We start from the raw sequence: 26,072 nt of genomic DNA, 5'->3' as shown, positions 1-26,072 counted from the left end.
TTCCCCGGAATGTATTTTTTCTTTATTATGATTTAAATGAAAACTCCACATTGAGCACCCCATAGCTTAAGATTATTCTACTACCATTCGATCATTGTCGCTATACTACTTGGAAATTTTTATTCAATTAAAATTTTAAACCCCTTCCCGGGACCATTACACAACCTATATGTACTTAGAGAATTTTATTCAATTAAAATTTTAAAACCCCAGCCCGGGGACCATTACACAACCTATGTGTACTTAGAGAATTTTATTCAGTTTAAATTTTAAAACCCCTTCCCGGGGACCATTACACAACTCATGTGTACTTAGAGAATTTTACTCAGTTAAAATTTTAAAACCCATGCCCGGGGACCATTACACAACCCATGTGTACTTAGAGAATTTTATTCAGTTAAAATTTTAAAACCCCTGCCCGGGGACCATTACACAACCCATGTGTACTTAGAGAATTTTATTCAGTTAAAATTTTAAAACCCCTGCCCGGGGACCATTACACAAATCATGTGTACTTAGAAAATTTTAATCAATTAAAATTTTAAAACCCCTTCCCGGGGACCATTACACAAACTATGTGTACTTAGAAAAATTTTATTCAATTAAAATTTTAAACCTCTTCTCGGGAACCATTACACAAACCATGTGTACTTAAAAAAATTATTCAATCAAAATTTTAAACCCCTTCCCGGGGACCATTACACAACCCATGTATACTTAGAAAATTTAATTCAGTTAGAATTTTAAAACCCCTATCCCGGAGACCGTAACACGAACCACGTGTACTTAGAAAAATTTCGATGTAAAAAAGCAAAACCAAATACGAAACGGAAATATATTTACATGCATTCCCGAGGCAAACCAAGCCCCGGGACAAATCCAAACAAAAGTCAAACGAAATCCAAATAACAAAGTTTAAAGGCCATAAGGGCTAATTCTGAAATGACAGCAAACTATGAAGAGAAAATTACAAGGCACAAAGCCTGGGTCTTCATTCTTAATTCTTCAATTCTAGGGAGGAGGAGGCGTCTTCTCGCGGCCCTCTTCGGGAGGCAGAGGTGGCTGGGTACCCGCCTCAGCAGCTTTGGCCTCTTCATGACGGAGCTCTTATGCGAGGTACAGCTCTATGAATCCATCCATATCCCCACCCGGATTCTCAGCCTGATAAGCAGAAGCAATGTCCCAGTAAATGTTGACCTTCTCAAAAATCTTGTTGTTGAGCTCCACGTAGTAAGCGGGGGTACCCCGGAAGGACTCAAGCACCTCCTCTGCCCGGGGCCTAGCAGCAAGCTCTTTCTTCAAGTTCTCCACCTCCGCCCAGAGGGACCCAACCAACTGCTCCGCAGCCTGTCGAGACTTCACCACCTCAGCAACAGCCTTCTTATGTTCTCGAGACTCCCTCTCCTTCGCCTCCCGGTACTTGGTGAAGGTTTCCTTCTCCTTAGATAGCTCCTTCACCGCAGCCTTATTCTTGGCCTCCCTTATGCGGAAATTGTGAAAAATGGTGGAGCAGCCGCTGATTTGAGCATTGGCCTGAAAATAAAACGACTCAGTAATAATACAAGGGGAGGAAAGAAAAATATAAGGGAACAGTCTTACCTTCGAAACATCCCGGACAAGATGACAAAGGAAGGTATCAAGATCCTCACTGGCATAGCAATCAAAGTCAGCAGGGGTGGCATAGTTGTCAAACATCTCATTCCGACGATCATCCAAAGTCATCCGGGCTAAGAGGTTCTTCAGCGCATCCTCCTCCACCAACTTCTGGCTCTCCTCCTCAGTAGGGCCCGATCCAGAAACCCTCCTACGCTAGGGTGTTCCGGAACCACCAGCAACCTCTTCGGCCGTCTTCCTCTTACGAGGATTCAAAGATCCAACTTCCTCCTTTTCCAGCTCCACTACCTCAACCTCCTCAGGCTCCGGGACAGCAGGTGTAGTAACCACCGGGGCACTTTGCCTTACACTATTTCCCGAGGAACCATCATCCCGGGCCTGAGAGCCACTACCTCCATCAGCTGATTTCTTCCCCGAGTCCAACTGAACGGCGCCACCAATCTTCTTGAACCTTCCGGCCAAATCCTTGAATTGTTGTGACATAGCGTAATGGAAAGGATTAAGGAAGGGAAGACCTGCACAAGGAACAACGGTTTTAAAGAGGAACAACAGGGAAAAGATATACATCAAGAAAAGTACAAGGAAAAAACTAATAATGTAAAACACTTACGGCCAATATTAAACAATGTTTGGTTATCTAAAAAGGTATCCCGGGCCCACTAAGGACTAAGAGCAACCACAAAGTCATACATCTTCACCAGGGCATCTCCACCGAGCCGCTCGGATGGGAACCTGTTATTTTTCAAAACAGTTTTGTACAAAGGCATGAACTCCAGGTCCAAGCCCCGGACGAAGATGAACTCCTGGTGCCAGCCCCGGAGCGAGTTCAACATAAAGACGGGAGCCTTTTTAGCATCGGAAGGGAGCCCACAACCATCTATATTAAAGGTAAACTCAAAAAGGGGAGGCAAGGTGGACTTCTTAATCTTAAAAAGGTAGTGGAAAATTTTAAACGTGGGAAGATACTTCTTTACATGGCAGCACGCAAGGAACCAAGAAACCCAATTTTTTGCATAAATTAAAACCCTTATTCGCACATATACAGATACCAAAACACAAACCTAGATTCACTACAAATATCAAATGTTTCTTTGCAAACAAAAGCTATAAATCTAAACAACAAACAACAACCTGTTCGATTCACCAAAACTCGGCACAACAAAAATAAACTGATTCAGATACTTGGACATGCATGCATTATAAGAACTCAGACTACAAGTATTCGCTAAACAATCACGAAGAAACAAAGAATAGAACGAAGAAAAGTTCGAAAACTTACAAGAAAGCAGGAGAAATAAGGCGGCTTCAAAAGAAAAAAGCTCTCAAATTCGCCTTGGAGAAAAGTTGCAGAGAGTTTTTGTGTTTGCAGTTGCATAAAGAAAAAAGAAATGACAAAAATGGAGTATTTATAGGCACAAATGAAGAGGTAACCCACTCAACTGCCTCGCAATCCTGTCCGTCGAATGAAGACACGTGGAGCAATCCTGAGCGTCCAGAAAATAATCGCCGCAGTTAATGATTATATCGATGTAATTATTTAACAGGCGCGGCTTTTGAGGAGGAAAGGGGAGGAAAAACTGCAACGTTTCGTGTGTATACATTTATATTCACACATATTCGTACAAGAAGCTCAACCGTCGCCTGACACTCCGGGAAAAGCGCTAAAGTACTACCCACCTGTCACATCTGCACCCAGGCCTACCCAAACGCAACCCCGGGGACTTGTACCCAACAACACCCCGGGGTTAGGGGCCACAAATCAAAGGAAAAATGATAAAAAATTTCCAAGTGCCAAGAACCTAAAGGCCTACCCAAACAGAACCCCGGGGACTTGTACCCAACAACACCCCGGGGTTAGGGGCCACAAATCAAAGGAAAAATGATAAAAAAATTCAACTGCCAAGAACCTAAAGTCCTGCCCAAACACAACCCCGGGGACTTGTACCCAACAACACCCCGGGGTTAGGGGCCACAAATCAAAGGAAAAATGATAAAAAATTTCCTGGTGCCAAGAACCTAAAGGTCTACCCAAACACAACCCCGGGGACTTGTACCCAACAACACCCCGGGGTTAGGGGCCACAAATCAAAGGAAAAATGATAAAAAATTTCCAGGTGCCAAGAACCAAAAGGACTACCCAAACACAACCCCGGGGACTTGTACCCAACAACACCCCAGGGTTAGGGGCCACAAATCAAAGGAGTGATAAAATTTTTCCAAGATAACTACTCCCTCATCCGGGAAAACCCGCATAAGGGAGTGGGAGGCAAATGATAGGCCAGAAGTAACCAGGCCCAAATAAAGGAACAGAGACCCAAAAGAGATAACACCCCAAGCCCAAGCCGGGGTGGTCCCCGGTGGCATGTGGCACAGTACAAAAGAGTCAACTGTCTCATGTTACCCAAAATGAAACAATTGCATCACAACCGTCCGTTGGTAAACATCCCAAGGCAACTCTGATGGAGAAAGGACACCTGACCTCATAGTCCATCTGAACCGTCCAACTAATCACCAACCAAGAATGATCAAAGGCCAGGATGAAAATGTACAAACCCCAAAAATCCTAAATCTTGGGACCTATAAAAGGCCCCAAAAAGAGGGTTTTAGGGGTTGAAAAACATTTGACTGCTACACACCTATACACACACCATCACATATATTTTGAATAGCTCATTTTTCCCTCTTCATCTTCTTCTTCAAGAAAACCCATTTCTTACTCTCACACCGGAGTTGTCGCGGGATACAACCCCCTCTAGTTCTGTTTTGCAGAGACCCCTACCTTGCACGTTAACCTCACTCCAACCGCTACGGAAGCTAGATCCCAGTTCATGTGAGAAAGGAGAAGACCCGTGAAAAAACCGAGTTATCAGGTTTGGTGCGTGAAGCGGCAGGAACGCACTTGAAATTTTAATCTTGACGATTATTTATTAGCCACCGGACGAACATGCTCTCATCTTGATTAACGTTATCCACAACTTCAGGAAGAGCATCATTGCCACCTAATCTCATCCATCTGCCTCTTTTTGGCAGTAGAAAAATTGACAGATGAACTGCCCACGCAATTGTCAGCCCTTTCCATGACCGCGGTTACTATATCTGGGCCCTCACCAATATATTCAAAATAGATATTTGATTGACTGTGTGATCTATTGCACCGCTCTACATTGATGTGTGCCGGATACTTCACAAGCAACCATGAATTTTGCATAATGTGCGTGAGGCAATACTCCCCCGAAAAAGATTATTGTATATGTCCTATTTTCTTTTTTATAACTGTAGTAATCAATTTCAATTTTCATCAACAACTCAAACTGGGGGCATGTGCTTATTTCAAGGAACCATTAGTAAGTGGAAAACCTGCTTTATAGAAAGCTGGTCTACCTCTTTCTGGATGAGGCATTTTGTGCTGTGGTTAATTTATTTTTTTCTTCAAGGTTGGGAACAGGGAAAGTATGGACAATGGTCATCAACCAAATTTTATGAGTAAGCATACGTTGCTTAGCTATTAAAGAATAGATTGAGTGCTGCTAATAACAACCTACTCCATTTTTTTCTTCATATACTGTTTGTGAGGCAATGCTCTCCACAAAGAAATTACGGTCTATGTCCCAGTGTTTTTGTTCTTAACTGTGGTAATCAATTATTAATTTTCATGTTCCGCTCAGAGTGGGAGTATGTACTTATTTTTAGGAACCATTGGTATGTGCAGGGCTTGCTTTATAAAAATCTGGTCCACCTCTTCCTGGATGAAGCATTTTGTGATGTGGCTAATTCTTTATCAGGGTTATGAACAAGGCAATTATTGGACAATGGTTATCTACCCAAATTTCATGAGTAAGCACATATTGCTTAGCAGCTGGGGGGTGGGGGCGGGGGGCTAATGTATGTACCTCTCTGGTACATGCAAGTTATAATGAATTTAATGTATGCGTATTTCTGGTGCCATTAGTAGGCAACTGCTTTTTACATAAGCTAGGATTGCCCTAAACAGGACATTGAGTGCATGCTGGATTATCACGTCAAACCCAACAACGTTTCAGGAACAATAATACTAATTGATGTGCCACAGGCAAAAGATACCAGAGAATCGTGACAATAAATAAGTGCCCATGAGGCTGAATATCCAACCAGGTACCTGTTATCTAATCGTATTTTGTTGCATTCCACTGACCTCCCTGTGTTTCTCCTCCGGCATAAAGCATACCCATTTTCATCTATTGTTGTAGTATTTGAGAAAGGTTTAGAGTTTGGTGCACTTTCCATTCACCATACATGGGCACCGAGGATGGGCTTCCCCACATGGTCCGTGCAGATCTGTTTCTCTATCTGGAATCTTTGCAGAAACAACAGAATCAATATCTTCTACTATCCAAGAAGTATGTAGGCATATGAGAGACCGCGTTTTTTGAATTCAATGGTGTAGTCGTGTAGACCACTGCATGGTATAGACCTCTGATAACATTTTGTACCAAAATTATGTCCTAGCTCTGTCATATCATGCATGAAACATGTTTAAATTGTAGCCAGGTGCTTCTAAGTTCGCTGTCATGTCATGTCATGTGCTACAACTAGAGGTGGCCAGTTGTGCGGGTCGTGCGGTCCGGGCCGGATTTGAGTCGGGTTAGTACTCGGAAGATTGAACTCGTAACCAGTTCGGAGATGGGACGGGCTGTGCCGGGCCGGGTTTGAACTGTGAAAATTGAATTTGTAACCGGCATTTCGGGTTGTGCGTGCGTTTCGGGTTGTGCTGTGTTTGTGCGGGCTTGCGGGCTTTCCTTTTTTTTTTTATATAAGTTTAATTCGTTAACATGCATGCACTCTATATATACTCAAAAATAATTGATCTTGCGATCTTATTCTCATTCACTCAACTTTTATATTATATATAAACTTGCATGCACACACTTATGGAAAACTTCCTAGATGATACAATATTAAATTAATAAAAAGGAAAGAAAGAGATGACAGAGCAATTCATAATCTCAATCTAACTTTAACTTGTGTGTGGGCTGGCTCGTGCGGACCGGCCTGGTCCTGAGTTTTCATTTCTATATTCGTAATCGGCATATCAATTTTAACGAGCTGTGCGGGTTTGAACCGGCTCGAACCAGACCGAATAAAATTGAATTTTTAAGTGAATCGGTCCCGAGCGGGCGGTTCAAACCCGCACAAGTGGCCACCTCTAGCTACAACATATTAGCTGCCACTAATATCTAAGCATGCACCCCATTCCCTCCCTTTGATGTCATTTCCAACCGTTGTGATTCAAAAATTCAAATTTGGATCATCAATTGATTCAAATTTCTGACCAACTCCAATAATGTGATTCAAATATTTAATCTAAATTAATTTTTATATATAATAATATATAAATATCATATTCAGCAATTTTATCTTAAATTTATCATTTAATCATATTAACAATTTATATAACATTTCATAAATTAATTAAATCAAAAAAAATTAATACACATAGAAATATTAAAATTGTGCACTTAATTCACGAAAAATGCATTTATTGCAATAATTAACATACAAAATATCTTTGATACACGCTAATTTTTTGAATTAATATATTTTTTTCCCACAAATGCTCAATTAATGCATCTCTAAGTGCAATATGTGCCTCTTTATTTTTATTTTTCTATAACGGTTCAAGAATTCTTAAAATCGGGTATTTTCATCGAACGGAATAATCTCAACTTCTGGATCCAGCACTTCTGACTTTTCAATTGGCACGCTTAAATCACGGTCGTCTTCGATTATCATATTATGCATAATAATATATGCAGTCATTAGTTTGTCCAATCAAAATAATATGAACAACTACAGAAAATATTTTGATTATTTCGGAGAAAACATAAATAGTTTGTCCCACTAAATCAAAATTTTATATTTTCTACTATCGTTTTTGAGTCATTTTGTTTGTTGTGATTTCTTTTATACATTTTATGTACTTATTATTTTATGCAATGTACTTCCATTTAAATTTTGATAAAATTATATTTTCTCATTAATTCAAGTTTATTTTAAAAATAAATTTTATTAACAATTAATTATATTCTGTTATTAATTATATAATTAAAAAATCAAAAATCAATTTAAAATCTCATAAATTACATAACAAAATCATTATTTTATATTAAATCAAGTCACTGATCCAAATTTGGATCAACATTTGAATTACTTTTGAAATAAAATTTGGAATACCCCAAATTTGGAATTTTTGGATGCTAATTACAAAGAAAGACCTGTAAGCCACGAATATTAAGATCTCGCTTTAACCAGACCTTAGAGGTCATTTGGTAAAGCTTAATGTATAAGTGTCTGTTTTAAGAAATTTTGATAAAAACTTATAAGTTTTATAAGTTATATAAGTGTTTGGATAATTTAAGTTATAAATCTGATTTTTTTATTTAAATGAACTGAAATAAATATTTTTTAAATATAATTATTTTAATTCTTATATTTTAAGTTAGATTAATATTAAAAAAATATAATTTAAAACTAAAATTGATGAAAACATGAAAAATAAAAGATAAGTGGAGAAAAAAGTAAGTCGTTAATAACATTAAACTTATCGGCTTATAAATGGGTCGACAAATATTCGACAATAAGTTGTTGCGGACTTATAAACCAATAAGTTGGCTTATAAGATTTTCCAATCAGGCCTTTTGAATAATTAAACTTCCTGAATGATTAATAATCTGAATTCTGAATAAATGATAATGTTTGATAAATAAAATTATTAAAATATCTAAATGATAATAATTTGCTTTTAATAAATTCGAAAAATATTTTTAAAACTTTATTTAAATAACATCCCCTAAATTCAATAATATTTTAAGAAAAAACAAATAATGCTTGAAACTAATAAAAACACAAAAAAAAACATCGTAAATTTTACGGTAATCACAAACAAATAGTGCACGGTGTAATACTATAGCATTATACATTTTGGTAGTGGAGTGTATTAGAATCGTTTGGGTGTGCATTTCTTTGATTATTACAGCATATAAAAACCCTAGCTAGGTGATTAGTGTGTAAAAATAAATCTTAGCGCTTCAGCCACAATTTTCTGTATTAATGGCTACGAAATATTTTAATCATTAAGATGAAAATAAGATGAGCCAAATAATTTTAAGCGTTAAAATATCCACATTAACAAAGATTGAGAAAAAATTAAGATAAAAATAAATGACCCCTAATATTGTTCTTAAAAAGTACAAGACTTTATAATATTGCTCTGTTGATTAGTAATTAGTTGTACAATAAGATTCTATGTAAGAATCTAACAAAGAAGTTTGTAAGATCGTTGATCCGAAATACAAGAAGGGCCGGAGCCTTTATGTTAACAGAGTCATCTACATTTGCTGCTGTAAAGATAATTACGTACTTCGTCCGCCCCTCCGATTGTTATTGTTTATTGGAGAGTATTCGGCACGTATTTTACGATAAAAAAAAATATAATTCTTTAACTTATTTTAAAAAATTTACTTTTCTGAATAAAAGTTTAAACATTTTATTTTTATTCAGAAAAATATAGAACTATACTTTCTATTCATCTTAAAATACGTGTCGGGCTTTTTCCCAGAAACGATAACAATTGGGAGGGAGTATATAATTAGCTTAGTCAATCATACAGTTGTTTGTTACCCACCACAATACGTTTCTCATTTTGACTGTTTTCACTGTTCACGTTAAGAGATTAACTATTAATTTACGGTTAATCTATAAGATCAAACATAGTTATGAGTGATCTTGTTGTATTCGTGTTTACGAGTACTTTAATACAGTGAAGTTTTTATATTTAATATTAATACGAAATTAAATATATTAACAATCAAAAACGTGCATTGGCAAACGTGTCCGACACAAATGGGAAAAGTATTTAGGGGAGAGAGGGAGTATCTTATTTGTAGGATAGGTTATTGTTTCGGGTGAAGGACAAATTTAGCCTATTTTTACACAAAATTGACAAAAATAACCAATTTTTGAAAAGTTGGCCAATTTTGGCCGATGGGATACCAGTGGAGTATCCACTTTATATAAGATACCCAACTGGCAGTGGAGTATCCCATATATGAAATATCCAACTACCAGTGGAGTATCTTATACAAATTGGGATACCCAACTGACAATGGAGTATTCAATCGGCCAAAATTGGCCACTTTTTTCAGAATAGCTATTTTTGTTAATTTTTTTCAAAAATTGGCTATTTTTGTCATTTTTTCTATTGTTTCCTAGTCTACTGCCGTGTTTATTGCCAAAGATATGCTTTGTAAAACTGTATAAATATCAACGAGGAAGGGAGTAAATATTCACGGAAAACATTCTTTACATTATCCACTCAGGAAAGCGACTTTAGTATACTGCGACAATGTAAGCGCAATCTATCTCTCAGGTAATCCGGTACATCATCAAAGGACTACACATCGAGATGGATATACTTTTTGTCCGGGAGAAGGTTGCGCGTGATAATGTCCGAGTTCTACATGTACCTACGCGACATCAAATTGCGGACATATTTACTAAGGGACTTCCACGTGTATTATTTGAAGATTTTCTAGATAGTCTCAGCGTCCGAAGCCCTCCCGCTTTGATTACGGGGTGTGTTAAGATAATTATGTATATAATTAGCTTAGTCAAATGTAAAATAGGTTTATTGTTTTCTAGTCTACTGCCGTGTTTATAGCCAAAGATATGCTTTGTAAAACTGTATAAATATCAATGAGGAAGGGAGTAAATATTCACAGAAAACATTCTTTTAGCTGCAAATGAGCAGAGAGCAAATATCATGTTGTACATCCGAATTTTTTTTTGAAACTTCTTTCCCTGCTGCTGGTGCCCAGGAAGAATTCTGCCATAATCATCCTCAAATGGAAGCTTTGCTAACCTCCACATCTATTCAGACGAATCAGACAAAACCTGGTGCAATCGTTTTGAATCCAAATACTCGCTACCAATCAGAGTGTAATCTCAAACAAGCACCTAGAGCTATATGCAGTAGTCAACCACGATACAGTAAAAGTACAAACCGCGCACTGTTGTAAACAAAGTTCATAATTATTAAATTTCAGCGACTGATCACCTAACAAGAATCCACAATCACGAACCATATCCAAAAAAAAACTCTTAATCAAGTTCAAATCAAGCCCGTTACTATCCTTATTATTCGAATACACTAATCTGAACAAGTAAAGAATACTCAACTGGAAGGAATTCTCAAAGAGGGCACAAGAAGAAGTACCTAATAAGCACTCCAAATCAGTGAAGCCAAGTCAGCCAACAACGCTTTTCGGAACTTAAGTCTTCCATGTAAAGCTGCTAGAGGATGAAACTCCCCTCTAGGTAAAACCCCATCACCCGACAGAGCCGGACCATAATCCACACGTCCAGTAGCTAAATCGATACACACATCAAAACCAATAACCTCACCTAGCTCCTTGAAAGAGTCCTACAAAGCATATGCACTTCTCCTCTTACATTCAATACCAATAACCTGAACAAGCACTTCCACAAAAGCAGCAAAGACATCAAACTTCTCTTTCTCTAAAAACCAACCTATTTACTTACAACACCCACTCCAATGTCATTGTTTCCAACATCACCAGTCACATTCTCATCCAAAAACCCTCTTTTTTTTGAGAGACTTCATCAAACACATTGTAGGCATCGCTAAAAACATCAATTTTACCAACTTCTTCGTCGACTAAAGGATCAAAATGAGGCATTTGAGCATCATTACCAAGTGGGGTTCATGAATGTTGAGAAATAAATCTAGGGTTTTGATGAAATTTAAGGTCTAGAGCAAGAAAAGCCACATGTTTTGTTGTGTTAGAGTGGGTAGCTAAGAGTGAAGAGAAAGATTAAAGGTATCACTGGAGAGTTTTGATTTTCTTGAAACTGCAATAAATTTGAGTAAAATATTCTGGGGACTAGGATTTTAGCAATATTCTAAATTGAGATGTTTGTAATTCAGGCCCCGATCGGTGGCTCTGATACCATGATGAGTAACCAGCTCATCTAAAACCTTAAGGTGTTAGAGGCAGGCCCCAATAGAATCATATGGTTAACAAGTAGCAAGGCTAATTCCTCTGGGGTCACCTGCAGCAAAGGCAGCTGCACCTTACCCTTGCAACAACAAATTGAGTACCCTCTAGGGCCCGTGCCTACGTGTCTGCCAGAGGCTTCTGCCGCCCACACGTGAACTCCGCAAAAGCCACAAACCTGGGTGGGTTCTCCTATGTCAAGGATTGTGCTGGTGGCAGTTGTGAGTGCGTAAAAGAGAAGAAATGAGTAAATCTGTTTTAAAACAGCAAAATAGGGACAAAAAGTCAGGTGCGAAACAGGATAAATGGAAGAGTTGCTTACCAAATGTTTGTTTTTTCTGGTCAATGCGTTTTTGCTGCAGCGCAGTCTCTGCCACCTGACCTGACATGGGAGTTAAAAAAATTTCGCAGCCTCTCAAACTCAAAAAGGAACCTGATTCTATGCAAGATACATATTCAATTAATTTCATGAACACACCATGCAAATAAATGTCATGCCAAAATTAAGATTGTTTAGGGCGCCAGGGCGGTAGTTGTAGCATGTTTGTGTAGCTGATCCGACAAGAGGGCTGGCACAGCAAGCCATCCAATCCCTCACCAATTGTTAAGAATTAAACAAAATGTACAGCCAATCTAAGCGGGCCGAGAATTTCCAGAAAACCGTATTAGTATCAGTTATCTTTGCAAAACTTACTATGATAAGAAATCTTCATGATCTATTTTGCTTCCATGTTCTTTATATTGAAGCCTAGATTTACCTAGATTTGCTTATAATAAAGAGAATTCAAATTAAATCTTTTCTAAACATATGAAGGTGAATCACAAATATATACTAACAGTGGATTGAGAAGGAGACACATGTTCAAAGAACACAGGTCACGATTTCAGGAGCTGAGAATAGTGCACAGATTCGCAGCTCAGTTTGCAGGTGTACAAAGTTTTTATTATAATACTGGGATTTTTAAAAAAATATCCTAAACACCTCATCTAGTCAAATAACTCAGCCTACAATTCCAAGAGCTGAAACCAGGCACATGCACTGAGGCCTAGATCATTTAAAGGCCAAGCCAAATATTTGTATATTATGCTTGGGTGACTGTGCTTGGGTGATATTCGTTTGCAATAGTATTGAAAGCTTTTGATGTCTAATACCTTGAAAGGCAAACCGAGTCATACCTGCACCAAGTGGCCTCCCAGGCGCAGACACTGGGTTGATGGAGTTGTTAGCAGCCGAGATGGTAGCAAAGCAACATGGCAGAAAGGTCTGCGGGCAACAGGAACTTTGTCAGAGGGACATGATAGTATAACATGATAGTAATTTAGACTAAATTGCATGAAGATAACTTGTTCTATTTAAAATTGCATGAATCCTCTATAATTCTTGCTGAAAGTTAAATTAATGCTTTTAAAAAACATAGGAGAAGGTTAAAATGATATTTTTACCCTTCTCTTATATTTGATATTCTTAGAAGTCAGATAATATGCATATGGTGATGTAGAACTAATATAAGAACGCTAAATGTATAAATGTAATTTAGAATCAGACACATCCATATGCTGTTTCTGATTTGCAAAGATGATCAGGATCAGGAAGTTGTACCCAAAACGCTGAATTCCCACTGAAACACAAAAAAAAAGAGTTGCCACTAACAAAAAATGCTTCATCACCTAGACTTTTTACAGGACTCCAAACTTTTTCACTCCAATCAAACCTTCTTATACGACTTGACTTGTTGACGTCAAAAAATTCTACGAGCACCAGATCTCCATTCAATTTCAATACTTCATAACTCTTACGAGGTAATTGATTCCCACCGAAGATGTTGTCAATTGGATAGCACCGCTGGAATCTGATACAAAACAATTGTGAATTCATTTCAATAGTCAAGAAAAGAAAGGGTAGAGACAGTTTTTAGAATTTCAGCTCATTTTAGTTCTACTCATTGTTTTCTTGCAAGTGAGTACATGCTGTAACACCCTGCTACCAACTGCATCAATAAATCATTATGCAAAACTCAAGTTGTTATATTTGAAACAGAGATGTACCAATAAACTCAAGAATCTTTCGGTGGTAAGAACCAAACTTTTGGAAAAAAATCCCTCTTATACTGATTCTATATAAGAATTTAATATAATGGCTACAGAGATCTTATATTTCTTTTTCGTGTGTCAATGGACTTCTGAACATTTTCAAGCTGCTTCTCAAGCTCTGCAATATTACTTCCTTGTGAGTGAAGACTGGTTATTTATTCCTTGAGGTAAAGTAACACCACTTTTCACTTCAACTTCTTTAAAAGCTGTTCGAACTGTGCACAAATCTCTTATTTCTGCTTGTAGCTTAGCAATCGTCTCTGCAGCATCCTGGTTACTTTTTCTATGGCAAGCAACCTATTTCTGCGATACTGCCAGAGCTCGATTTGCGCGAGTGCTGCAATATTTCCAGACCTCTTTCGAGCTCTTTGATCTCATGCATAAGTGTGAAAGGAGCAGTAGAGGACTGCCTCATGGTCTGTCTTCCCATTGTATTTCTTGTGTTTTCCGGATGACTTGGCTCTTTGGCAGTAAGGTTTGGCGATAAGCCCCCGGAAATTGAGAGACATTTTTTAATAATTGGACTGCGGGACTCAGTCAGCGAAAAACCTAGATCAAGGAATTACCACAAATCAATAAAAAAACACACACAAAATAGAATTTAAGTGAGAGCTAAACTTATATGTAGGTGTTTTGGAAGAGAAAGAGAGACCTGTGGTTCTTCAAGTTTTCGCCTTAGCTCATCAACTTAAGACTGTGTCAGATCTCTTTGAATCCTCAATTCCTCAATTTCTTTCTCCATCTAAGTATGCAGGTCATAAAGTACATGATTAATTATTTTTTAGTCAATCCTGCCATCTAAGTGTACAGGTTATAAAGTCCATGATTAATTATCACTTGATCAATCCTACCAGAAGATTCTGCTAATTTACCTGCTAAATTTTGTAATCTTTTTCACTTGGTGTTGATCTGGTGTTCATGCTGCTTCTAACCTAGATACTTCCTTCTGTAAATGCTTAATGAGCTGCTTGCCAGATATAACCTGATTATAACAAATGGTTAGGGAAGTCTATTTTAATAGGAACAGATATAGCATGCGTTAGAAATTAAATTACGTACCATGTTGACCTGGGCATTATTCATCACTTCCTAGGCTCAAGTAGCAAAGAAGATTTATGCCGGGATTGCTCCACATGGTTAGACGCAGGACTCAAAGTGCATATGATGGCAGTGCGTGCATTACCTCCAAGTGAGTGCTGTAACATGCGTGTGAGCTTTGAGTCTCGATATGGAATATGACTGCTTCTTTTCCCAACACAAAAAAAACAGTTTTTATTCATTAATTGACAAGTAGTTCGTGAAACATCAAGATGCTTCTTGGAAAATAGAACCTCTTTTTGGAGTTCAAAATTTACTAACATCTATTCTGAAGGTAGTAGTGATCTTGAAAATTCATTTTTATGGATCACCAAATTATATTGTTTAGAAAAACACTTGCAAAACTATTAATCAAATCTAACATGCAGAACATTAAAATATTATAGGCTATTTATGCAACACCTTAATAGTAAAATGGCAAAAAATTTTTATACAAACAATGGAACAGAAATGAACGGAAGTAGGCAAGTAGTGAGAAAATTATACCAAGAATTAATAGCGAGACTAGCAAGGGGGAGTTCTTCTTCGAAAAGAATCCATTAATTAATATGACATCATATTTTAGACTTAAACCAATCAGCTAAAGATACCTAAATTTCCTAATTACAGTTGTAAGAGTCATCAAACTGAGATTAATATGGCATCCTTCTCTGAGCCTAACCCCATCTGAATTTGTCTGTGAAGCTCTTTCACTTCCAGCTATATCTACAAAGTTCTGCATAAAATCAATATAAACACTCATATCATGACTATTTTAAGAGTGACTTCACTGCATAGCTACACTTGGTTCTATCCACTTAGAGTTAAATTGCAAAATGCATAATGGATAATAAAAATATGGCTACAGCCATCCTTGCCACATCATCTTCTCATAGAAAAGATGGCGGGAAATGCATTTGGAGGATCAGACTTAATTTAGAAATAAGAATAGCTATAGCCATTTTAGCATTAGCATTTAACATGTCATGATAGATTCAGTTAGTTTAGTAGAATTATGATGGAAAAGGTTAATTTTCTTTTACCAAGCTAGAAACGTAAGATCTCACACAGTCTGAATTTTCACGGAATGTGCTTTCGGTTGTCAGCGTGTAAAAGCAATACAAGGTTGCATAGGTTTTATATATTTTTATTCAATAATCAAATAACAACTTTTGTGTCTGTAACTTACCAGCCTTATTATCTGGTGAGACCTTAAGCTAGTATCATTTAGGGCAGTTTCCCCTGCTTGTCTTTGTGCTGCAAAATATAAAAAACATCAACCAAATTATACACTATTATTTACAAATTCCAGGTATATGCTAGCACTGTCAAATTTAATTACTGAAATCTCAAGTCCTACCCTCACAAATACTGATCAATTTTTTTTAAATGCTGGTCATCACTAGCTGTTTCCTCTACCAATTTCTCAACCACAGTTGCGTTCTGCATTCAGATATAACAAGACCTAAATTAGGCAAGGAAGTAAATGAAATCATAAAACTAATCTACACAAAATAATCAAATTATCTCTGGATCATCTAGAAGCTTTAGATTACACCCAGAATCAGAATTTAGCAAGTCCCTGATATTTTCATTATAGATTTCAACCCCTGAAATTCTTATTCGAAAATCTCTTTCCGGATTCTGTTTTGACAAACAAAAAATTGCAAAATCTGATTCCAGTTCTCATCAATAGTTTGAATGCCTCTGTGATCTACAAAGAGAAATAGTGAAGCAAAGAAACATCTATAACGGTAGCGACTACTTACATATAACTGCTTAGAAGCTTAGTTGAGCTAAGCCTGGAGTCTTCCCTTGTCCTTAGCAACAATATCTAATTCAATGGTCTCAAACTAACAGTGACCACTAATTTCTCTTCCCTATGTTTACTCCCTCCCGGAGTGTATGCAGGTGTCCTATCTATTTTCTAAACTGGTGTTCCAGGGTTTCTAACTGTCATCTTGATTGTATAATTAAACCCCAATCAACAATATTTCACAATCGGAAAAAACAAAGACAAGGCTTCCCGCATATACAAGAGAAGCCTAAGCAATAAATCTGCCCGCCAGTCAAATTATTAGCTCTGCAGTCTGCACAATACAAAACTCATATTAGTATATGAAATCCTAATATTTTTTATTGGGTAAATGAGGGCAGAACCTTGTGAAAATTTTATAAATTAGAAAAAGAACTATACCAAAGGAGCATAAAACTCCAAACCAAAAAAACTATCCCAAGACACTACCATGGGAAATCCAAAATTAATAGAAAAACACTACCTATACAAATAAGACCCAAAAAATTATTAAGTCTAGATTACAGAACTTCAATTCTATAAGCATTGGTCCATCTAAACTCCACCTTTCTTTCAAAGCTCCACATCTGACCATCTTGTAATAAGAAATTTTAAACCAATTTGTGATTTTACATACCCATGTGATGTTACCATTTACTTCTGTGATACCAGTACTAGCATCCCTTTGCACATTACGAGTTATAAGACTCCAATAAGCCTAATTCTGCAAACTTACCATGCCAACAAACCACAACCAGGTCCAAGAACAGACCTCCCACTCTCTACTAGCTTTATCAGAAATCAAGCCTATCAAACCTCGATAAATACGATGCTTCCTGCTCAATATAGAATACAACCAACCTCCCTCACCTACCCAAGTTAACATGTAAAACACCTCTTTGAATATCGTTTTGGATTAAAGGCAGCTCTCAAGAAATATTCCAGAGCTACAGCATTCGAAAAACATTTCGACTATTCCTAATTTTCAAGCCCAACATTTTCGATCGAACAGTCTCCTCAATTTCTTCACAGACTTGCAGCGCAGACCTGGATTGTTTTTGTAATAATCTAATTTTCCCCGCCTGCCAGATAAAGTACACCAAGCTTGCAAAAACAATCTTGCTAACTAAATTACTCAAAGTTTTGCTCTTCCACTTTCTAGAGGCAAATGAGACAATTTCCAACCAATTTAATTGACGGGGAATTTCCACTCCTTTTTCTATAAAAAAATTGCAGATATCCTCACTAAACTAACATTAAAAAAATAGATGCTCACATGAGTCAATTTGACAATGACAAAAACGCACAACTCATATCTTCCGAGACTTGCCAATATTGTAACCTATCTTGCGTCAATAATCTGCATCTGACAGCCAACCAAAGAATGAAAGCGTGTTTAACTGTTCGGGGATTGCATTAGAAAACCACACCAGTTAAAACCACTCTACTTTAGGATGAAGTTCTCGAAAATCATCCTAAACATTACTAGCCCTGAAGAACGTTCGTTTTCCTTCTCGAGACACCCAACTAAATTAATCATATTGCAGACTATTGATACCTGTTCCCAGGTCTGCTAATTCTGGCAGTTTTTGCAGCCATACAACATAACCATCAACAATGAACTCCACCACTTTCGCTATACCATTAGAACTAGCTGCATAAAAATCTCTATTAGAAAAATGATTTGACAGAGGACAAACTGGTAACCAGCTGTCATACCAGAAAAAACTTGACCTCCCATTTCCAATTTCTGATTTTATAAACCCTCTAAAATCCTCACGATTTTAACCTTGAGATGCATCAAACATATGTATCACTTCTTTTAGGGGCCAGTTAAATGGTTCCAATTCGTGTGTTTGATTAACCACGAACAAAACTTCCCCATCATATTTTAACATAAAGTCAGACGGCGCACAAAATTTCGGGTTTCTGTAAATTTCTCGCTGACAACACAAACAGATGGTAGATCACTAATAATTGCTATTCTGCTCATCCAATTAAAACAGAGGATCAATATAAACAAACTCCAAAACATATATATATATATATATATATATATATATGTATATAGATAGATATATATTAGAGGCTAATAATTTATTCAATTAAACTATTCATTTCTTCTATAAAAAAACATTTTTTTCAAAATTTTCAGAATCTTTGCTACAAAATGTTAATTTTACACTAAATTTTCTAACTATTTCCCTTTCCTGTATAAATTTAGCTTACAAAATTGAGGCGTAACGTAACTAAACATATAAGAATAATCATTATATGAATGTGTATACAACTAGATAAAAACGTATAAGCAAGAGATTCTACACGATTTAAGTAACAAATTTCACCAGAATCAAATAAATAAAGTAGATCAAATACAATTAAAATTCAAATATATGTAGGAGGACACGAAGTAGGTACCGAAAACGAATAATTCGATCCGGATCCGATCCGGATCCGATCCGATAAGTTCCGGGCAAACAACAAGAGCGCAAAATCAACAAGTGGGAGAGAGATATAGAGGTGAGTTTGAAGTTGGAGATTTGTTGAGAGACGGAGAAGTGAGAAGGAACCAAAATTTTTGAAATGGGGTTAACAGAGCTAAAACATAATTAAACCATCGCAGTTTGGTCACTAAGAGGGTGGTATTGGATCATGATTTTTAATGACTTTTATTGACTTTTAAAATTTAGGTGTATTCAATTAAGATTTTTAAATACTCTTTAAAAGTAAGGAGGTATTGTATCAGAATTTTTAAAAAGTCTTTTAAAGTTTGAGGTATTAAATTACAATTTTTAAAAAGTTATTAAAAATCAGTTGTTATTCAATATATCAATGACTTTGGTGGAAAAATATAATTGATAGACTTTTAATGACTTTTTATGGAAAATTGCATATATTTTTTGAGAAAATTGTCACGCCGTTATTGAAAAGATTTGACATGACTTTTTTATCTTCCTTCAGTTAACCAGTTGCCAGGGTTCATCCTCTCCGAAAAGTCTCTCCAATTCATCCTCTGTGAAAAAGGTACATTTTCTTCTCTATTATCATACTGTGTTTTTACATATATATAGATCTACTTGCTTCGGCTATAGTAATATGTATACGTTACTTGTTTTTTTTTATGTTTTCTGCATATACATATATATGTATCAATATACACAGAAAAATGGGCAATGCATGTCAAGAGAATGACAATTCGAAAGGAAAAAGTGCTGGGTATAAATCTTGGACAATTGAGGAAAGTAATGAGTTATTGAATCTCATGGTTGATGCCGCAAAACGTGGTTGGCGAGATAGTAATGGTTTATTCACGAAGGTTACTGTGGAGAAAAAGATTCTTCCTGTTCTGAATGAAAAGCTTGGTTGTCAAAAAACTCATCCCCAATATCTTAGCCATTTGAAATGGTTTAAAGCTAGATACACCAACTATTTAAAATTGATGATGTTTAATTCTGGATTTGGATGGGATCCTATAACAAAAAAATTTACTGCTCCAAATAAAGTTTGGGAGGAGTATTTTAAGGTTTTTTTATTTATTTATTAAAAATTGAGTTTTTTTTCTAACTTTTGACATGATTATTATACTAACATAATGTTTTTCTTTAGGTACATCCTAATCACAAAAGTTATCGTACGGACACTTTTGGAGACTATGATGATTTAAGAATTACAGTGGGAAACGGTTTATGACTTGGTTTATGATTATAATACTGAAGCTTATACACCAGATGATTTTCAAGATCCTTTGACCCAACCTTCTGAATCTATTAATCTTGATGCTCCTCCCCCTCCAACACTTAAATGTAAACGGTCTGAGTTCGAGGGAAATTTTAGTTCTTCTGCTAATGCTAGTCATCCAGATGATATCATGCAAATTAGTCACTCAGTTGAGAAGATGGTTGAAGCTGTTAAGTCATTTAATAATGATGATTGTAGCTGTTGGGATCTTATCAAAGATTTGCCTTATTTGGATCAACTTACACGTTTCAAGGCACTTAAATTACTTAACACTAGAGCAAAGAAGATGGAGTTCGTGAAGATGACCCCTGATGAAGGCTATGCTTGGATAATTTTTGAATTAGATATGTGACACTATGATTATGCTTGCTCTATACCTCAAAGAGTTTTATCAATAGTTAGCATCCTAAATTCCTAATATTGTTACTGTGTTAGTACTTGATCACTGCAGATTAATCTTTTATGGTTTTTGAACTTTATTCTGCTTTATCATTATTCGTGTCCTTGTATACTTGGTTTGATTATATCTGTTTTGCTGAGAAAGTAGTTAATAAAATTTTTTAAAAAAATGAGTACATTGTTTGCTCTGGTACATGGTCGCTTATAGCTATTTTCTTCCAGTTTTCTCTTCGTGGTCTCTTATAGGAGGTAGGTACCTGTAGAACAAGTGAGAAATATGTTAGGCATACAAAGTTGTTAAATGTTAGTTTGAGGGAATTAATATGCAAAAACATAATGGGAGCTACCAGTCAGTGACAAAGCAAACATATGTTTAGCAGCCCAGTATATTTTAGTCTTCAGATAATGCATTTTAAGTCATCCTTGGCTTGACTATGGTCTGTGAGACCAGTTTTACCTGGTACTAGTGCTGAAGTGAAGTCTTTAACTTCTATATTTCTTTCAGGAAATTGCTGCGTTTTTTGTAAAGTTTAGGACTGTAGTAGGCAGTTTAAAATTTAAGGTCATAATGTGCTTATTTAACCAGGAATGAAGTTGTTGAGAATAATTGGAAGTCCTCGAATCAATGCCTCCGCAGAAATGGAAGTCACTACCTGACTCAGATGAGGATCGTATTAGCTAAGGATATATAAAGATGGTACATACCATGCTGATGTATAATTGCTGCCATGCCAGAGCAACCCTTTCCACCTTCGAGGAACAGAACCACTGGATCCTTTGATGGATTTCTCTCCAGAGTAGTGTTTAGAAGGAAGATTGGCTTTTAATCCAGGGAGCTTTTTGATCAAAGCACCCTCAGGGGCAGATTGTGTCGAAAACTTGTTAAATATGTAGGCCTAGTGCTTGTTATTAATGGTTTCATGATCTCTCAGTATCTGCAAAACCTGCTTCTTTCGCTCTGTCGAACTCAACACCACACTGGTGAACCAATTTTGTTGTCTCTTCATTTGGTATAATTTTACAGCCGTTTTAGGCTTTTAGCTTGTTTCCTATCCGATAAAATCGCTATCATTTCATACAATATTTCAGGAAAATCAGCTGAGTAAGACACCAAGGTATGAAAATTTATTTGACTACCTATCAACTCAATTAGACACTTGCTACTGCTCAATCCAAATACCACCATTTCCCCATATATTTAGGAATAAAAACAATATGTCATTTGGTATGGAGCCGACGTCTCACGTCTAATGGGACTCCATGCACCTGGAAATTGCCAGCTTATATTATTTTCAATCAAGTATCTCGTTTAAAGGTTATCACCATCTTTCCACAAGCCTGCACAGTTTAAGTCCCTGTGAGTTGAGCTTAGATTTATATTGGCACAAAATGGAACCATCTCTAAAATACCATATGCAAATGTAAAATCAATCAGTTATAGTTTGATAATTCGTGTTTGTTCCTCTAGACATTAAAGAAGCAATGTCATCAGGGATAATTCACAGCAACCACCTTTTGAAAGACCACATATAATGAATCATCTGCGATGATAAGATGAGCGTAAAGGTGTCTTTCCTTAGACTGACAAAATTAATGACCTTGGAACAAGTTTTCGATTAGAAAACTAGGACTTACAAGGAAATAATTATCGAAAGTAAACCAAAAGAAAAGTCATATATCATAGGTGTTCTTGTAGTATGCAATCTGATCAGCTTAAAATATAAAATCATACCATGATAAAGCAACAAAATATGGGTGTGGATACTCTTCTCTATGTATTAGCTATTCTAGCTGGATTAGAGTTTGGGTGTGGGAGCTTAGTTGAAGGCTATTTCGGTAGAAGCTGCATGGAGAGTGAGAAACAAGGTTTGCTTCAGTTTAAGAGAGGTGTCTATGATGAGTTTAATTATTTATCATCATGGGTTGGAAATGATTGTTGTGCATGGCATGGAGTTGCTTGCAACAACAGTGTCGGCCAAGGCCACCGATCAGTTTCGGGCCATTAACATGCTTCCTAATTCAATTTCAGTACTTGCACTTTGGGGAAGTGAGCTATCCAACAATATTGTTGACTGTCCCCTTTTTATGAATTTAACATCTCTTATTTCACTTGATCTTGGTGCCAACAGCTTAACCTCTTTATTTCCTGCATGGGTTCTTAACAGTAGTGGCAGCTCTATTGGAAGATTAACTGCACTTCTGGAACTTGATCTTTCTGGGAATAATTTACAGGGTTTGATCCCAGAATCTATAGGAGCTTTGACATCTCTTACATGAAAGAACTTCTGGAACTTGAGCTATTACATTAAAGAATTATGTTCTGCAAACTATCTTATAAAGTTTCCAATGCAAATTCTGTAATGTATACAAAGAAAATCAACACTTTATTCATACTGCTTCGCTATATAACAAACCAAATGTGAGAAGTTGCATTGCACATTTATAAAGGATGTAACTTTTGTCACAATTTTCTCTCTACATAACAGAGGACAACAAAATTAAAAAATAAAACAGACTTTTAAGGATGTTAAATCGCAATTGAAATATTGTTAACAACTGACTCTCATTTCTTCCTAACTACCTGACCCAAATCCAAGAAATCATTCAAATTCCCTAACTCCGCCTATCTTCAACATTCATCCACATTTCATGCGCAAAATCATTTCTCCACGCATTAGTATTTTCACGTTGTTGCTCCTGTGTTTCATGAGTAAGTGGTTCAAAATACTCCTCTTGGTTTGTTGCTGAAGTTTCACTATCTGCTTCAATTGGAAATTCGTCTGAACGACATTCTTTACGAAGAAAATTATGTAAGCCCGCACAAGCTAAAACCAGCTCTGCCTGTGTTTAAAATGAAAAAGGAGGTGCCGTCTTGAAAATTGTAAATCGTGATTTGAATATTCCAAATAATCGCTCAACTGTATTCCTCAAGGAAGCATGTCGAAGATTAAACAATTGTTTGGCATTTTCAGGATGACGACCTTGACCATGAAAATCTTGAAGATGATAACGAACACCACGGAAGGGAGCTAAAAACTGGAGTCTATTTGGAAATCCACAATCCACCAAATAATATTTACCTAAAATACAAGTAGAAGATAAAAACCAACACATATAATTTATAAATATAAATACACCAAAAAAAATACCTTGTGGTACTTTAAGTCCATTTGACCTTGATATAGCGTTATTTAATATTTTCGAATCGTCTGCAGATCCTTCCCAACCACTAAGAACATATATAAATTGCAAATCGAAATTGCAAGCTGCTAAAACATTTTGTGAGATTGTCCCATGACGATTACGGTAGCTGCTTATGTCATGTCCGGGGACCATAGCTGGAATATGAATGCCATCAATGGCTCCTATGCAATCCTGGAATAGTTTAGAAAATAAACATATAATCACATATACGAGTAATAATGATATGACCCAATAAGAAAGAAATAAAAATGTACTTACTTTAAAATAAGGAAAAAACCTTGTACTTTTTTTGATTTTTTCTGGGGTTGAAGAACCAGGTTTAACACTAAAATCCACGGCAATTTTATTCAAAACTTTCAGAATTTTGTTGAAATTTTGACTAGTACTAAAATGTGAACGGTTGAATGTTTCACCAACATGAGAATATCGAGAATTCTGACCAACAACAAGTAGAAAAGTTGCAAGCATCTCCTCGATACATATATATCTTGTATCTTTCAAAGTTGTTTTTTCTCTAATAATCTTGGATAGCTTAAGAAAAACTTGCGGATACATCCTATAAAGTTTTCGAAAGTGTTCGGGATCCTCATTTAAAACACCATGAATATATTCATATTCTCTTGAATTGACAGGTCGCCTAGTTAGTGAACATGGGATGCTTTGATTAGACAGGGTTACTATGTGCTTATTCAGCACACGGAGCACTTCTTCATTTACTGTCAACAAAGTTTTTAAAATTTCCTGTCGTTGTTCTTTCCTTTCTTCCTCTTCAGCCATCTTTTTTTCTTCCTCTTCTTGGTCTTCCATATCCATATTTATGTTTATTTTAATAAGTAATTGTGGTGATGATAGATGATCTTCTACAAATTAATAAAGCTAGATCAAAAAACACAAAGTGAAATAAAAAACACATAACATATTATAGTAGTGGAACGGCTGCAAAACAGAGAGAGATTATATAAGCATAGCATAGATTATGTTTATAATTATGATTCAGTAAACACTATTGTAGTATATATAATACATCAATAATACCTTGTACTCGATTTTGTAGTCGCCAGATTTGAGAACATACACCCAACTAGGGTTATACGAGAAGATCGAGAGGGTATAGCAAAGGTCCACAGGGTTTCAGAGAGGTTATTTATGATCAATAAAAGTCTATTAAAACATTTGAAAGTCGTGAATTTGTAATAAAAAATCTATTAAAGTTTTTAAAAGTCATTGTCTTAGGAGTCATGATTTCTTTTTTGAAATCTTAAGAAGTCAACAAGAGTCATTAAAAATCTATAAAATCCATTAAAGTTATCCTCCCAGAATTTGTCATTAAAAATCATGATACAATACCACCCTCTAAATTAACAAAATATACAATCAACTTACTAAATTAAGGTATTTTACATTTATATAACTGCCTTTAAGATAGTTATTAATACGAGATCAACGAAAAAATTAACTAATAATTTAAAATATAATTAAACTAATCACCAAATCGAATCACACATTTTTTGCCGTGTGACCCTTTTCATAAAAATTTAAAATTTATAAATGACAAAAATTCATTTAATCTACAATTTTTAAATTTCACAAATTCTATAATTACTTAATATTTAAAAACATATAAGTATTATATTTAAGATAAAATATGTACGTTAAAAATATGTAAATATCAATTGTTCTGCAAAATTTAATTGATTTATTTGGTAAGAACGTATTATGGATTTAATTTAGCAAAAAACAACTTATAGATTTATTTAAGAAAAAAACTTAATTATTATATTTTAAAATTAAGAAATTATTTTTGATACTAAAATAAAATTTACTGTCCTATAATAAATATAAAGATAAAATGATATCAAAAATATTCAAATAAAGATATAATTTAATAACTGATATTAAAGTACACTTTTATATTTATCATATTATTTTATTAATTCATTCTAGCACTTGCATGCTTAAATTTGCATGGTTAAGTAACAATTTTTATAACATATACTTGATTACATATTTAACGTCAAACTTAATCTTTTGCTGCTTTGTATATAAGTTTAACATTTTATTAAATTAATTATTTTTATTTAGATTCTATATTATAGCAAAAT

General features: G+C 35.7%; 1 protein-coding gene and 1 pseudogene across 1 annotated transcript; one reads left to right on the top strand and one right to left on the bottom strand.

The window, feature by feature from the left end:
• Positions 1-10,864: 10,864 nt before the first annotated feature.
• LOC141685840 (kinesin-like protein KIN-7A) lies at positions 10,865-18,370 on the bottom strand (annotated as a pseudogene).
• A 1,425-nt stretch (positions 18,371-19,795) lies between these two features.
• LOC141685833 (uncharacterized protein At2g29880-like) lies at positions 19,796-20,719 on the top strand. The gene is made up of 2 exons (XM_074490915.1): positions 19,796-20,152; positions 20,303-20,719. The coding sequence occupies exons 1-2, from the start codon at positions 19,796-19,798 to the stop codon at positions 20,717-20,719; spliced, it is 774 nt and encodes a 257-aa protein (XP_074347016.1).
• The last annotated feature ends 5,353 nt before the right edge of the window (positions 20,720-26,072 follow it).

The sequence above is a fragment of the Apium graveolens genome, chromosome 2, assembly GCF_009905375.1.
Source record: "Apium graveolens cultivar Ventura chromosome 2, ASM990537v1, whole genome shotgun sequence".
Taxonomy (NCBI): Eukaryota; Viridiplantae; Streptophyta; class Magnoliopsida; order Apiales; family Apiaceae; genus Apium; species Apium graveolens.
Note: the sequence above shows the minus strand (reverse complement) of the source record. Positions and strands in the feature narration are given on the sequence as shown.

Bases quoted from the DNA above. Each gene is read 5' to 3' on its own strand.
- LOC141685833 (XM_074490915.1), top strand. From the start codon at position 19,796: ATGGGCAATGCATGTCAAGAGAATGACAATTCGAAAGGAAAAAGTGCT. The intron at 20,153-20,302 runs GTTTTTTTATTT...TAAGAATTACAG, and splicing joins TTTGGGAGGAGTATTTTAAG to TGGGAAACGGTTTATGACTT.